General features: G+C 34.9%; 3 protein-coding genes across 3 annotated transcripts; 1 reads left to right on the top strand and 2 right to left on the bottom strand.

Annotated features, from left to right (window-relative positions):
- Nucleotides 1-262: 262 nt before the first annotated feature.
- LOC110719634 lies at nucleotides 263-5515 on the bottom strand. The gene is made up of 5 exons (XM_021898613.1): nucleotides 5010-5515; nucleotides 4576-4669; nucleotides 1943-1980; nucleotides 1723-1858; nucleotides 263-1084 (listed from the first exon to the last, which is right to left on the bottom strand). Exons 1-5 carry the CDS (start codon nucleotides 5358-5360, stop codon nucleotides 657-659), a joined length of 1047 nt encoding a protein of 348 aa, XP_021754305.1. The 5' UTR covers nucleotides 5361-5515; the 3' UTR covers nucleotides 263-656.
- Nucleotides 5516-7513: 1998 nt separating this feature from the next.
- Nucleotides 7514-10118, top strand: LOC110719625 (homologous-pairing protein 2 homolog). Its single transcript, XM_021898602.1, has 6 exons — nucleotides 7514-7800; nucleotides 8010-8035; nucleotides 8812-9079; nucleotides 9197-9267; nucleotides 9390-9578; nucleotides 9663-10118. Exons 1-6 carry the CDS (start codon nucleotides 7773-7775, stop codon nucleotides 9759-9761), a joined length of 681 nt encoding a protein of 226 aa, XP_021754294.1. The 5' UTR covers nucleotides 7514-7772; the 3' UTR covers nucleotides 9762-10118.
- Nucleotides 10119-10203: 85 nt separating this feature from the next.
- Nucleotides 10204-14490, bottom strand: LOC110719615. The gene is made up of 5 exons (XM_021898593.1): nucleotides 12227-14490; nucleotides 12029-12132; nucleotides 11756-11927; nucleotides 11555-11677; nucleotides 10204-11259 (listed from the first exon to the last, which is right to left on the bottom strand). The coding sequence occupies exons 1-5, from the start codon at nucleotides 12410-12412 to the stop codon at nucleotides 10504-10506; spliced, it is 1341 nt and encodes a 446-aa protein (XP_021754285.1). The 5' UTR covers nucleotides 12413-14490; the 3' UTR covers nucleotides 10204-10503.
- Between the last annotated feature and the right edge of the window lie 2322 nt (nucleotides 14491-16812).

The raw sequence follows: 16812 nt of genomic DNA, 5'->3' as shown, positions 1-16812 counted from the left end.
TGAATGGCAAGGTAGGATTTAGTATGGTCTTTTCTTGTATTAAAAAATAAATAAATAAAAAATCAGATATGTATTTTCTCTTCCACTCTCTTCTATGAGATGAAGTGTCCGAGTGCAAAGTGGAGAATCCGACACGAATTTAGTGTCAATATTGGCCGAGTGTGATTAACATATGATTATTGTATGTCAATTGGAATTGTTGTTGAACACCCAGTAGCTCATGTTCATACACAAAATGATTTAGCTGAATCACTAATTAAGATATTACAATTGATTGTAAGACTATTATTAATGAGGTTTAAATTGCCATTATTTGTTTGAGGACATGCTATAATACATGAAGCAACACTAATTAGATTGAGCCCCGGAGCTTATCATAAATTCTCACCACTACAACTTGTTTGTGGTCGTGAATTAAGTATCTCACATCTAAAAATCTTTGGTTGTGCTATATATGTTCCATTGCTCCACCCAAACGAACAAAAATGGGTCCACAAAGAAGGTTGAGAATTTATGTCGGATTTGAATCCCCCTCTATAATTAAATATCTTGAACCATTGACTGATGACTTATTTATGGCTAGATTTGCCGACTGTCACTTTAATGAGGAAAACTCAAGAATTGAAACTCTCACCCTGAGTTGTTCTCCTAATCAATCATTCAAGCAGCTCTTCAACCACCTCTCTTTTTAGACAAAGAAGGTAAGCAAGCAAGCCAATTACTGGTATGAATCTAGCGTATTTTACAAACATAAGTCTGTCTTCCGCAACATTTGGTAGGTTTTCTCCAATCAACCAAGGCTGAAAGATTGTATAAAGAACAATATCCCAGATAAAAGCATAAGCGAGCCTCTCAGATCCCAGATAGCTCAACAAGAAATTCCACCTTTCATTTAAACTTCCAAAATCACCATCCATTCTTCCATATAGAGCCCACAGAATGGATATTGCACACACAGCCCCACCAATCAAACCAACTACTGGAGCACCTTTGATCATCACAATACCCAGTTGAGAGGGCTTTCTTGGGTAGTCACTAGCATCAGCTCCATTTTGTCTGATAGCCATGTAGGGTATCAAGAATGCTATGAACAAAAAATAACAATGGTACTCAACAACTCTTGCGTAAAATATATACTCTGTATATCTATATATAAAAGCATAGTCACAGAAAAATACGAATCCTATAATGTATCCCAATTAAAAGATGTTTAAACCAGGAAATCAAAATAACTGATTTTTACCAGTATAACTTAATGTAAGAAAACTATAAAAGCAACTTTACAGTAACTTCATCAGAGTGCCTGTAGCTATCAGGAATTCAGGATATTAAATGTAAGGACAAATTCTAGGGAAAATAACCAAGACACATTCTCCAATTGTTGGAAAGGAAGCAAACTACATGGAACAAAGATGAATTACGAGGATAAAACTAAGAGGAATTACGAGGAACTAAGTCTTCTTTAGTTATCAACATGAAGAAACATTTTTAAAATGTGGGTTGATGTTTACATGTCGCACAATGTTTACATTTCCAAGGTGAGCGATTTTGTTATATTGCTCTAGATTTTCTAATGTACTATTTATGAATACTCTTTCAAAATTTTACTTATGACTACCATTACATAAAATGAATTTTATTCAACTTCATCAGAACAGCAGAGCAGAATCAGGCAAGATTTTCCATAAGTAAAAGAGTCATCAGTAGAACACTAGAACTTACTGTTTGTCAGGAACATCTGAAGGCCCCATAACGCATCCAGGGATCCCTTGTATCTACTGTTCTTAAAATCAGTGTATAGTAGAGGAGCAAACATGAAGGTCCATGCCACAACAAAGTTGAAGAGCCCTTCAGACATCTAAATTGAAATCAAAATTCTCAATCAGAGTAGGCAATTAAGATATTGATTGCATTGGTCTTGAACTTCAGTCACACTACTTACTGGGTGAAGAACTGGGGCTTCTATAGCATGAATACCAACTACTCTGTCAGAAACATACACAATACGAATGATTAGTACTAGAGCTCTGGTACCTCACAAGGTTAACCGAAGACAAAGCAGAGTATAATTACCTGTCTATGCAAAAGAGGATAAAGGTGGGCATATATTAAAAAATGCAGAAACGTTATATCATAATTTATGCTTTAATCATAGGGACAGAGATTTTATGCTTTTATCATAGACAAAAGAACAAAGCTTCATGCTATGGAAGTATACAGCTTCTAGTATATCATAAATTCAAAATGCCAGAGGTGTAAACTGATAGAGTATAAAACATATTCTTAGGCCTCAACCATCATAGCTTTTGGTTGAGATGGTCCACTATCATGGTATCAGAGCTTAGGTTAAATCTTGGGATTGTTTATATCTTAAATTTTCTCTTCCCCTGCCGGTGGGTTAGAAAATTAAACCCACCGGCGGGATTCACAAACAATTACACAAAACGCACTTTTTTTTTTTCTTTTTGCTTCCGCGTTTTAATTATGGAGTACGATGGTTGACTATCATCGGCAACCCCTCTTGTGATCCAACTAACTCCCACCACACATAGGAGCTTTTGGTTGAGTTGGTTCACTAACACGGTATCGGAGCCAGCATGACACAAAGGTCACGGGTTCGAATCTCATCCACCCCCCCCACTTTCAAGTGGAATATTAAGCACGGGGTATGAGGAGGGCCCATGCTGCATCCACACTTTTGGCCCAACGGGCTCTCGTGTGAGGGGGCGTGATAGAGTATAAAACATATTCTTGGGCCTTAAGCTGATGGTTGAGATGGTCCGCTAATATAAACAACCATATGAAATCAGTAATTGTGTACATATGGAATGTTAGTGAGAGCTCTATTTTGTTGATGTATACAGTCACAGCCCTAATGAAAGCAATTGACCTATGAACCTCATTCCGTCGTAAGTCATAATGTGTAAGATGATAATTACATGATTTACATCTTCCTTCTCATAAAGTCATAATGACTAGCCCTACCTGGCTACTTGCATCTATGTGCTTCAAATTCGCCGGAGTTCACTCTAATATAGCTATCCCCCCTCCCACGTGTCAATCCCATGAGTTTATTCTTCATTCCCTCAACAACAGAAAAGGAGCATAAATTGCCATAAGTTGTTAACTCCCTGAACAAAAATTACCTAGCCATTTTGCCGATAATATTTGAAATACTGAGTGCTGGTCTTCTTATAAAGAAGATGGAGGTATTCATGAGCTCTAAAGAAGGCTCAAGTGTGCTTTTGCCTTGAATTTGCTTTTGCCTTGATAAGAGTGATTCTCAATCCTAAAACATTATAAAGGCGGGAACCTCCTCAACTTGATATTTTCTCCATTGTTATGGTTTCATGTGAATGACGTGATAATTTAGGAAATGGTGCTGAATTTAGGTGTCAAATTAAACATGGACTTCCTTATAATAAACCAAACTAGTTGTGTAGGCACACCACAACAAAATGGGATTGTTGAGTGGAAATAAAGAGGATATCTTGGAATCTATGATTGGTGTTGAGTAACAAACAACATCGATATAGTAAATATAATATTGAAGTTAAAAACAACCTATGTTATTTATTGACGTTATGGTAAGTAGTGAATTTGAGTATAATTAATTGATAACCCAAGGAAGATGAATGAAGGATTCCTGACACCTTAAAGACTTCAGAATGTCAAGTTGGTGATATAAACAGACAATCATCTCTTGCAGCTCTTCACTAGCAGTGCGACACAATTCTGAAGTAGCCACATAGCTAAATCAAGCTCATTTTCAAGACTTTTATACACTTATTGGTAGGCTTGTTATGGTTCCAATCCAACTCATGTGACCCCGGGGAACACCCAACACATTCACTTCAATTTTGGGAAAAATTCCTGCCTGAAAACGTGGATTATAGCCTTTAACTTTGGACAATTTTTGACTTGTCTGGACTCTTAAAGGAAACATGCCAGGTGCTCTCATTTACCCCACAACACCCTGGGAGCCCATTTGGGGGTGGTTGGAACCGTTTGTTTACAACTTATGATTCCCTTCATTAACTCAAGGCCATCATGGGACTTTATATTGGACCGACTAGTGATCATATATGGTTCCAAACGACATCATATGATCCTGGGATGCATTCCCTACATCATTTTACCTCAACCAACACATTATTGCTATTGTTATTTTTTTTCTCTCTTTCACCCAGCAACTATGTTACATGGACTCGGGCACCCATGTCCGACACGGGTATGTGTCCAAGTGTCCGACTCAGCTATTTTGCAAAAAAAAAAAATCCATGGTTTTGAACAAAAAGTGAAGTTCCAAGTGTCGAGGGTCCGACATGGGTGCTTAAGGTGAAATGAAGAGTCAATGTAACATAGGCCAGCAATCAACCTGCTACACATCCTGCTTGGCTTGAAGTTGGTCATAAGTCATAAGCCATAACTAGGATCTAGTTCTAATATAAACATAGAAAGTAAACAATTTGTTTTGATCAGTCTTGTCTAAAAGACTGGTAAAATAGCTTATGATGCAGGCAATCATATTATTTACACTTACCAAGAATATAAGACCATCAAAGTGATACTTACCAGCATTTGTTATCGGCAAGATAAAGAAGAAATTCAAAGAAAGCCCCACAAGATCATTGATAGTGTCCGAACTGATAGCCCATACAGGATCACCCTGTCATATTTGCAAGTTCATGTTTTTATACTTTAAAAGAGAGGTCAAACTTGCAAAGCACAATACTAGTAATTGGCAATAATTCTATATGAATTGTCAATTTCTATTGAATTTTTTTATTTTATTTATTTATTTTTTTTTGAAAATTGTTAGGTTTGACAAATCATTCACATAAACAATGAAAATCCAAATACAATACAAACAACAGCATCACAATCCAAGACAACATTCTTCCAATTAATCTATACCTTATTCTACATTCTATTAAACCAAAAAAAGCAAATATGGCAGAAAATTAGAGGAAAATAGAAGAGCATAAAAAGGAAGAGAGCATACTAACAGGAGCAAAAGGAAGCAAAAATAGCCAAACAATGTAGACCCCTTCCATAACCCACAACACTGCTTGTGTTAATTTTCTTCGAAAAGATTCAGATTCATCTTCAACTTCAACACCAACTAACCCAGAATTCTTTCTATTCGACGAACTTCGAGTTGCAGAACAAGGAATTGTGAGTTGACAATGGCGATATTGCGGGAAATTAGGGTTACTTTTTCGGGGGAATTTGAGTGGAAGATGATGACGATGAGGGAGAGAAAAGCGTCGAGAAATGGAAGGTTTAGGGGGTGGTTGGGAAGTGTGGAAGAGAAAAGCTCGAAGTGGAGTGACTGTTGACGACGCCATTGTTGTCATCTTCAAGGAACTGCTGGAAGTTGTGATGAAGAAGAGAGAGAATGGTTATTGGTTTGGTTCCTGTGTTTCATGGCAACGTGGCGCCAAATTCATCAGAGATTAGTTTCACGGAGTAATTCATAGGACGGGGTATCCAATTATCCGTGAAAACGGTAATACTCCGTACTCTGTAATATTTGCGGGACAATGGGGGTGTTTAGAAACCAGCTTTTCAGCTGGCTTTTGGCTTTTTCAGGTTGGTCAAACAGCCAAAAATATGTTTGGTTAGTGGCTTTTATAACTGGCTGAAAAGTTAACTTTTAAGCCAAAAGCTAGTTGGATTAGCTTATGACTTTTGGCTTATTGACATAATTAACTTTTGATTAATAATAATTAATAATTAATAATTAATAATTAATAATTAATAATTAATAATTAATAATTAATAATTAATAATTAATAATTAATAATTAATAATTAATAATTAATAATTAATAATTAATAATTAATAATTAATAATTAATAATTAATAATTAATAATTAATAATTAATAATTAATAATTAATAATTAATAATTAATAATTAATAATTAATAATTAATAATTAATAATTAATAATTAATAATTAATAATTAATAATTAATAATTAGTAATTAATAATAATATTTAATAATTAATATTTTTTAATTAATAATTAATATTTTTTAATTAATAATTAATATTTTTTTGAAACATAAATTATTATTATTTAATAATTAGTATTTAATAGTTAATAATTAATTATTATTATTCAATAATTAGTTTTAAAATGGATTAATATTATTAATTTATAGTATATTATTATTTATAATTATCAATTTATAACTTATATACAATTATTGTTAATTAATAACCAATAATTAATTAATTTGAATTATAACTAATTATTATAAAATTATTGTAAACTTATTGTAAATAATTAATAATTAATTTACAATTATTATTACCAATAATTTATTATTTTAATTAATATTAAAGTACTATATTAGTTCATTAGTGTTGATATAGTTTAACAACAGCTAGCACCCAACAGCCAATTTACCAAACACTACAACTTTAGTCAAACAACCAACTCAAAAGCCAATCTAAACAGCCAGTCAAACCAGCTAGCTAAAACAGCCGACAGCCAACAACCAACAGCCAATTGCCAAACAGGGCCAATAACTAAGAGCGTGTTCTAATTTACTAAATGAGCTGAAATGAATTGTTTATGAGATAAAGAAATTAGGAACTGAAACATGTCTTAAGATTAGTACATAATTAGCCACAAAAAAAATTATTTATTATTTTAGTAAGATATCAAGTCGTGTTTAATTATCATTTTTTTTTTGTTGTTGTTTATAGAGCCATATGGGCGATATGGGCGAGTGATGAGAATTGGTGAGGTTGTTATATACACCTGGGTGTACCGTACACCCATGAGTATTTGTGCTCATTTTGATGATTGTTTTTTCATTTTATTATCAAATGAAGAGGAAAAACTAACCTTAGGTTAGTTGAGTGTACGGTACACCCGGGTGTAAATAACAAATTCTATGAGAATTGGTCCTAGGATCCTTATAATCGAAAAGAAAGCTTTAATCACTTTAGGTATCCTTTACTCTTTGTGTTTGGTTTATCATCATATGTATGAAAATCGAAATAAAGCATAGCATCTAAATAAAAGAACAAAAGTGAAGAATACCACCAAAGCGTAGGGTATTATGATCTATATACTCAACAAGTACAACTTCAAATGAGGATCCTATTGTTTATGTGGAGACCATACGTGTCCACGTTGACATAGTTTCAGCACAATTCTACGGTGAAAATTCCACCAATATATGTGCATCATGCATATTAATTTCATTAGGTTAATTAGGCGAAAGATAGCCAGTAATTAGATGGTTAAATAAGATATGACCATCAATTAAAAGAAATTAGTGATAAATTAAGTGAATTAGAAATATTAGGTTGTTTTCAAAAAAAAAAAATGCAAAATCGAATTTGTTTGTTTTGCAAATGTTACGAACCGGGTTTTCGTTTGTCAAAAAGCCTTTTAAAAGATTTGTTTTTTCACAAAATAATGCATTTAAAATGGTTTTTTTTTTTTGTTTTTTTTTTAAACAAATTGTCCTAATTTTGGTTTTTAAAAAACTCCATTTCCACTCTTGAGGCTTCACCCCAAATCGTAGGCGGCAAGCTACAATCTAACAAAAGCGCACCATTTTGAACACTTAACACTTAAAAACGGCGACGTATTAGAGAAACGCAACACTGCTGAAACACCATCTCTACTCTCTAGTCTCTACTGCTCCTCCCATAGTTGTCAATTTTCCCGCGCAACATCTGCAACTCAACTTCACTCCGCCTAACTTTCATATTTTCTCTCTCCTCTTCTCTTCTCTTCTCCACCATGGCTCCCAAACCCGACAGCGCTGAAGGTATTTTCTATCTCCTTTACTCATTTTCACCTTCAATCACTCCAATTTGCTGTTTTTTTTAAGGTTTAATCTTCTGAATTTCTGATTATACCTCTCATTTCACTGAATTCGTATAATTTCCTCTTAATTTCACCTTTTTTTTTTTGAATTTTTTCATTGTTAATTTCTCTAACATTGTTGAATTTTTTTGTTGGATGTAATTTGTTCAGGTATAGTACTCAACTTCGTCAACGAGGTAATCCATTTACCTTAAACCCTTGTTTTTATTTTACCGATTTTGTGGCAAAATATTTGATAGTTATGTTCGTCAATTTGTTTATTTTTAGATTCTTGAGATTGAAATTGTGTTCAACATATATGAACTTGTAATTTTAGAGCTCAAGTTGCTTGGAAATTGATTGATTTTTCTGTAAAATAAGTAGAACAAACACAAAGTAGCTTATTTTAGGTTAGGATGTTTAGCTGAAATTTTAAATCAGGACTATTTCCTGCATTTTGATTTTTTTTTTTTTAAAATGAATTCTATAGTCGAAAGTTGCGGTATGAAATGATATTTTTATGAAACTGATTTTCGAGTGTATGATTCATGAGCATCATTTCGAAGTTATTGTGCTAATTTACCTCTGATTCTAGAATTTACAAAAGAATTAAAGTTTATGGACTTGTGAATTATTCTTTCATATGATATCCCTACTAGTTTTGTATGTTTGTAAATCTAAGGGTAAGTACTGGCTTTATTTGCGGATTCAAGTATCATTAGGTCTATTATGAAGTACTTGGATATCATGTTGTGTCTGGTATTTTAAGAGTTTGGAGAAATGTAAGGTTGGGAGTGAAGAACAATAAGTTGAAAAGATTTCAATGAGATAGGTTAACAACCTGATAAAAGACCTGAAATTGCACTTTCATGTTTGTTATTAGACGCGTAATCTGATGATTAAGCGGAAAATAAATAAATGAAATAGAAGTCATTAAATAAATTGCACTTTCATGTTTGCTGTTCTTGTCCAGCAAGATAGGCCTTTAAATGCACAGAATGCTGCTGATGCATTGCAAAAGTTCAATCTCAAAAAGACTGCAGTTCAAAAAGCTCTTGATTCACTCGCTGATAGTGGAAAGATTGCGTTTAAAGAGTATGGCAAGCAGAAGATCTACATTGCACGTCAAGACCAGTTTGAGATTCCAAACAGTGAAGAGCTTAATCAGATGAAGGAACAGAATGCTAAATTACAGGAACAAGTTAGCGAACAGAAGAAAGCAGTTAGCGAGGTTGAGGGAGGTATGCTAAACTTCTAACCTTACAATTTGATAAAGGAAAATTGAATTGGAATTTGGGATGCAATGCCAGTGATCTGTGCTGGCTTTAATTTGATCTCCTTGATAATTTTGTTTTCAGAAATCAAATCCTTACAGTCAAATTTGACACTAGAAGATATGCAAGCCAAGCTGGGAAGGCTTAACACAGAGGTATATTGCATGATTTGCAGGAAGATATTTTTATTATGATATTAACTTGCGTTTTTTTGAAACAAATAGCTGACTTGGGAGAATTTTGAAATTGATGATTTCTCTGTTGACATCTCAACTAGGTTGAGGAAATGGAGGATAAGTTGACTAAATTGCGTGGAGGAGTCACCCTTGTGAAACCAGAGGACAGGAAGGCTATTGAAGATCTTTATGTGAATGCAATTAGTCATTGGAGAAAGCGCAAAAGGATGTTCAAAGACATATGGGATACAATAACTGAAAATTTACCGAGGGATTTAAAAGAGCTTAAGGTCTTTTTCTTCCTCACTTCTATAGTTTTATAGGCCTCCAAAAATATTCCCCTTCACTGATTCAACTCCTTCCATTTATTTCAGGAGGAACTCGGCATTGAATATGATGAAGATGCTGGTCAGAATTTGCAGTCTTTTTGTAATTTGATGCCACAAAGCAAAAAGCGGGGAAGAGGTCAGTAAAGTTCATGCTGCAGTCAATGCTGAAGTTTTACTAGTGGCTTGCGACAAAGTTCGTGGTATATATTTATGCATTTGGGAAGTATTGTACCAGAATAGATCGTTCAGGTACGCTGGATGTTGTTGGTTTTCATCAGGAAGTTTTACTAGAACTATAATTCATAGTTGTAAAAGCAGTTTCACTTATTAGTGTTTATAAGCTTATATATGCTTGATATCTATAGAGTCCTCTATTATGTACAGTGTAATCAACATAACTTAAGTATACTGGATTACTGGTTACTTATTACCTACCTACCCAAGAAACTTTATCTGAACTGCTTGCATTATTTAGTGAAAACAAGATTATCTCAATGATGAGCATTTCTGTACTAATGCATAATGTCTGGAAAGTAGAAATGTTGACTGGCTATCCATGCACAAGAGGAATTACTTCTCAGTTATTGTTTCTGCACTTAATGCAATAGATTTTGAATAGTGGCTAGTTCTGGGACATTGACCGGATAGTAATGAACTGCTTTGAAGCTTACTCGAGCTCAGTAAACAAAATTCTTTTCCAGATTTGCAAAATTTAAGGCTACATTTAGGTTTTTATAATGATAAATACATTTACTATTGCCTCTATATACGTTCTGCAGAGTAGCAATGAAAAAAAAAAGAGGCCAAAAAAAAAAAAAAAAAAAAAAACTCAGACACTCCTCTGGCTCATCTATAGATAACTTCAATAGCATTTTAGGTATCAATGCTATCTTCTGGTCCTCACAGAAACAGGCCTTTTCACTGTATTCAATCTCTGTGAACTCTTCACAGCCATTCCTGCAGAAATGTGTTCCTCGCTTTCTTTCCTGGAGTTAGCTTGAATATTAGTAGCTGTTTGTTTAGGAGAATAGTAAAGCAGCTTGGTTTCTCTTTTTTCCTGTTCATCTTTGTTTCCAACTGAATAGGTCTCACTCTTAACTACATCTTCGTTCATAGTCTCATTGAACTTCAGGTTCTGCTCTGCTCTACCTGAAGAAATGCTTATTGGATCTACTTGCTTGACGTTTATCATCTCGTCGCTTTGACAGATTTCCTCTTCATCAGAACTAAGGCTATAACTGTCGAATGGATGAACTTCTTCATGCCGCAAAACAGAGTCTTTAAGTTCCTGTGAATAACTTTTCTGACTATCAACAGTTCTTGATTTTACTTCACTATTCGAATCCATGACTTGATTTCTCTGTTTATTACTTGGATGATTGAGATCATCTGGTGGTCCCCCAGAAGTCGACCTAGAGAGATCCACAGCAGCTCTTGCTGCAGAAGCTGCATACGCTGCAGACATGAAGGCTTCTTGGGCAGCTTCTGCTACATCTTTATATTGCTTTCCCCTATTCAATGAAAGACTTAAATCCCCAACTCTGCACATTTCTTCAGGGTAGTCCTTCCTATCATCTCCAAAATTAACTCCTGAAGTAGCTGATTGATTTTTAGCACTACGATTGTCCTCTTCTTTATTTACCTGCACAAAGTTAGTGCATACATACACTGATTACTCGCTGTTAAAAGTTATCTGTAGTGTACTCGCTGTTAAAATATACTCCCCTGTCCATCAATCACAAGCTACATACTTTGTATGATCAGAATTCTTATTTAAAATATTTAGTCTGGTAAAGTTTGGACTTTATAACTAGGTGTCTTAACTAGGTGTCTTGGTGTGTTTTTCTTGGATGACTCTAAACAGAAATGTGACATACGAAGTATTATTTAGGAACAGGGGAAGTAACATTTCTGAGAATTTAAGCTGAATAAGGTACCTCTGCTGCTGTTGAAGGAGCCTCCTCTAGCTGCAATTTGATGCCATTTTCATCAGCTATTTCTTTCAGCAACTTCATTCTGCTTTCCAAACTTGGCTGCCTAGTCGATAGTTTCTGGATGATCTGCCCAGAAAAACACCCGTTAAACACACAATTAACATGTATTCTTGATTTCTTGACATGTAAGTGGAAAGCATTTACCTTGAGGTTGACACCACATCTGTTACGTAATTCAGTAGCTCGAAGGGTGAACTCTTTGCCATAACGGGATGAAAAAATATAGCGTATCTCCTGTAGTTCAGGTAATTCTCCGCACCTTGATGCTGCAAAAATCAGGCTTGATATAGCCTCTTGAAGCTCTTCAGGGCAGGTTCTGAAATCAGATGATATTTATTTATTCATGTGTCAAACATGTAGAAGACTGAAACACCACGATAATAGATTAGAACAAAAAGAGAAAAAAAGGAGGCTAACTTTTCATCTTCAATAAGTTTGACCCTCTCGCTCAAAAGAATGCAGTAACTCTCAATCATGGAAAACACATCCAACATATTTTGCTCCTTGATCACTTGTTCAACCTATCAAAAACATGCAAATAAAAGCACAAAACCATGCATCAAAATCTATTTTGTGTCAGATATCATATATTGTGAAGGAAGCAATGGTGGTTACCCTGATGAGAGCACGCTCGTGTTCGGAAATTTGGAGGAGTTGAATGACATCAGAGCGAGCAATGGAACATCGCGCTCGCTTCTGGTTCTTAAGGACAGAAAGCCGAGATATGGCAAGGTTTACAAGGGTTTTGAATTTGGAAGCCTTAAAGCTTCTTCCTAGCAATGCATCCAGCGTTTTTCCCATGCTTAAACTTCTTACTTCCAACGCTAAGAGTGTGTAAGCCCTACAAAGAGATATTCCTAGCGGCAGGTGAATGCAGCAGCCAGCAGCAACAGTCCCAAGACTCCCCAAGCGGCAGGTGCTGCTGCTGCTGCGACTTTGGCTGCAGGGATGAGAACAAGGGATACGGCTGCTTGGCAACTTTGTGTGATGACACAATATGTGTGAAAATATGGACTTTTTTATTTTTTTTTTTCTTTTCTTTTCTTTTTTTTTTTTTTTTTTAAGAATTTTAAACGAACGTGTTTGACGAGGTTTTGATTACTTAGGGTTGAAGAGAACGATATATAGTGGAGCAGCAAAGACCTTGTGGAAGAGCATGAACAGCTGGCTTTTATATTTTGGTAAAAAAATATTTTATTTGGGTTTTTGAGAAAATCGTGGCTAAGAAAATTATAATACTAACGCGGTTGGATTTACTTTAATAAATCTTAATTACCTAACAAGTAACAAATAAAGGAAAAAATTATTTTAATATATGTAGGTTTGTTTTTACATTTTCTAGAAGTTTTGGCCTAGTTTTCATATGTTTATGTACGTATACAAAACATACACTAAAATAGCATCCTAAGGCTTGTGTGGTGAAATTAGCCATTAACTAGTCTTTTGGCCCGTTCGATGCACAGATTTTTACCTAGGTTATTTCATATGTAGGTATGTATTTCAATAGTTGAAACTTTTGATATGAAATACGAAGTAATTGTTTCATTGCTAAAACATAAAAGGAAAAAAAAGAATGAGGGTAGAACTATGGAAAAAGATGATGGAATTTAGTTACGTATATATACATGAAGATTGTAGGATATGAAATGGCATATTAATTTTAAGTTGTTTTAAGTCTAAGAATTGAAAAGACAATTTTTATATACGTAGTAATTCAATTCATATGTCTATGTGATATATATTAGTTGGTTGAACTTTATTTTATTACGATGGAAATGAAACACTACATTTTCTTAATTGAATTTGCAAGTTATAGAATGCATAAAGACTTAAAGAAAAAGATTAAAAGGGGTGACATGTGTCATATGTGGTATTGAGTGATTTGTGATGACATGTGTCATATGAAAAATTATGATTTGTATTTTTAAATACTTAAGTATAGAGTATAGATAGATATAGATGTAAGGATCAAACTTCAAAGTATTTAGTAAATAAGTTCGGGAAACATACTAAAAAAAATACTCATGGCAATTTATATTAACATTATAAGGTTAATCATCAAAATTGGTTATCAAGTTGTTACGGAGTTGTCGGAGTATAGTATTTTGTAAATATATAATAACTATAACAATTGAAAAATAGATTAAAGTCCAATTCTCATGCTTATCTTTCATCTTTAATATCCTACCATGGCCATTATCCTCGTTCCAACCTAAACTGAATATATTTAATCTACAACGATCTTGTGTCAATTTGTGAGTAGTTGTATATTATATTTTATAATGGAAATTTTCATTTTAGAGCAACTCCAATGGTTGTAGTTAGAGACTTGCTTGCAATTTTAAATAGTCCCTAGCTACTAGCTTGACCATTGGAGCAAAAATATGTAATTAGCTTAGTCAAGCAAATTAGCTTTGCCAAAAAAACTTGCCAAAAAATCAACTCCAATGGCAAGCTAATTTGCTTGAAAACTTATGTGGCACGACAAGCTAATTTGACAATTAATAAATTAATAAGCTAATAGCTAGTCATTGGGGATCAAACTAGCTACAAACATAATTTGCTTGAAAACTTATGTGGCAAGACAAGCTAATTTGACAATTAGCTTGCCATTGGAGTTGCTCTTATAAATCCCAACTTTGGGCGTTTTACTTTAAAAAATCCCAATTACGCGTTATCCCTGATAAATCCCAACTTTTAGGGATATTTTCTTTCATAGGACCCAAATGACCGGTTACCTGAAGAAAAAGGTTAACTTTTTTTTTATATAAAAATTGCCACGTGTCATACAGTTAGTGGATCAAAAAATAAAAATAATTGTTTTTAAAAAATCTGATTTATTTAAAATAAAAAAATTAAAAAAAAAAAAAAAAAACAAGTACCCAACCACCCCCCCCCCCACCCCTACCCCCAAACCAGTAGCCCCCCATCCCAGAAAATACCCCACTCCCGCCAGTAATTGCCCTCACCCCTGTAAACACCTCCCACCGCGCCAGGATACGGTGCCCAGCCCTCCCCCGCCCTCGAAACCCACCCTTTCCCTCCCCACCCTCAAAACCCTCTCCCTCTCTCCCCGTATAACCACCCCTCTCCAAACCCCGACCCCACCCTCGAAAACGCCCCTCTCCCTTCCCCCACCCCTGAAATCGACCCGTAAAACCACCCCTCCCCAAATCGACCCAGATTGGGTCATCAATTTTAGGGGTGGTGGAAGAGAGGGGGGCATTTTCGAGAGTGGGGGATTAGAGGAGGGAGGTTTATGGGAAAGATCTAGGGAAGGGGAGGGTTTCGCGACATTGGGGGGTTGTTGTCCGGCAATTAAAGGAGGCGGGGGGGTCGGGGAATGTAGTTCCGAGAGGGGGATTCCGGCCGGGGAGACGTTTTTCCGGGGGAAGGGGGCAAGGGTGGGGGTTGTTGCTTTTTTTATTTTTTTTTTTATTTTTGTGATTTTTTTAATTTTACTTTTTTAGAAATTTTTTTCTGTTTTTTTTTTAATTTTCTGAATTTTTTTTATTTTCTGACTTTCTAAAAAAAAAATCTGATTTTTTTTAATTTTCTGATTTTTTTTTTACCATTAAAGTGTGACACGTGGCCTAGAAACCTGGAGTAACAGGTTTGGTGACCCGCTGGGTCCTCTGAAAGAAAATGGGTATGAAAGTTGGGATTTTTCCAGGCTAACATATAGTTGGGATTTTTTAAAAGTAAACCGCCCAAAGTTGAGATTTATAATATGAATTTTTCCTTTATTAATAGCTATAGAATAGTTAGGTTTAATTTTATGATCGTTATAAAAAAAATATTTTTACTACTCCCTCCGTCTCTTTATTAGAGTTCCTTATTCTTTTTTTGGCAAATCAAAACTAAAGTCCCATTATAATAATCTTTTATAATATTATATAGGAAAAATTAGAAAAAATAATCCCAACTTTTATGGATTTTGCTACAATAATCCCAACTTTGAATTATTCTAGAATAATCCGAACTTTGGTGGTTATTCTTTTTCTTCAATCCCAAATACCGGTTACCGATTGAATGGTTTTTTTTTTGTTAAAGTGACACATGTCACAAATTGAGTGGTTAAAAAAAATTATTAAAAAAAAAGCAAAAGTAAAAAAATAAAAAATTAACCCAGCCAACCCCTCCCAATTCCGACCACCAGCATAATCCAAACAATCACCCCCTTTGCCGCTGATTTCCCCTCCCCCGTCGCCGCTGATTCCCCCTCCCCTCTACGCCGCTGATTCGCCCTCCCCTTTCGCCGCTGATTCCCCCTCCCTTTTTTTTTCGTTTTCTCGTTTTTCGGCGACACTCGAAAACCCTTGAAACCTCTACCTCCACTCGAAACACCCTTAAAACCACCCCCCCCCCCCACACACTCTCTAAAACCACCAAAAACGCCTCCACCACCATTTAAAACCCTAGCTGCAAGGGTTTTGAGGTGGTTGGAGGAACGATCTGGGATTTTTGAAAGTGGGGGAGGGGTTTAATTGGTCGTTTCGTGGGGAATGGGGGTGGAGGTGGGTCGCACGACAGCACCAGGGATTTGGGGGGATAGTGGCGCATTGTTGGGGCAAGGCAAGGGCTGGGTACGCGCGGCAGGCGGTGGTGTTTGGGGTTACGGTGTTCAGGTAGGGGATATAAGGGTTTTCTGTTTTTTTTTTAAAAAATTATTTTTTTTTATTTATCTTTTTTTTGGACCAATTGAAGCTCGACACGTGGCACATAACCTGCTATATATAACAAGTCATTGACTTTCGTTGACCGGTTTGGAATTTAAGAAAAAGAACACCCCCAAAGTTCGGATTATTCCAGAATAAATTAAAGTTGGGATTATTCCACCAAAATTGTTGAAAGTTGGGATTATTTTTTCTAATTTTTCCTATTATATATTATAATAGCTATGATCATTATAGAAAATATTTTTACTACTCTCTCCGTCTCTTTTTTATAGTCCTTTTATCCTTTTTTTTTTATTTGGCAAATTAAAATTAAAGTCTCATTATAATAATATTTCTTCTTTTAGTAAGTGATTTTTTTTTACAATTTTAACCTTATTCTCTTAATTTAATTCCCAAATTATCCTCAAAATTTTCTGATTTTTTGTGCCAAATGTTCCCATCATTTATGACACACTATTTATTCTCTCTCTATTTTTATTCTCTCCCACTAGTTATTTAATGCAAGTAATGTACTTTGGTAAT

The sequence above is a fragment of the Chenopodium quinoa genome, unplaced genomic scaffold (genome assembly GCF_001683475.1).
Source record: "Chenopodium quinoa cultivar QQ74 unplaced genomic scaffold, ASM168347v1, whole genome shotgun sequence".
Classification (NCBI taxonomy): domain Eukaryota; kingdom Viridiplantae; phylum Streptophyta; class Magnoliopsida; order Caryophyllales; family Amaranthaceae; genus Chenopodium; species Chenopodium quinoa.
Note: the sequence above shows the minus strand (reverse complement) of the source record. Positions and strands in the feature narration are given on the sequence as shown.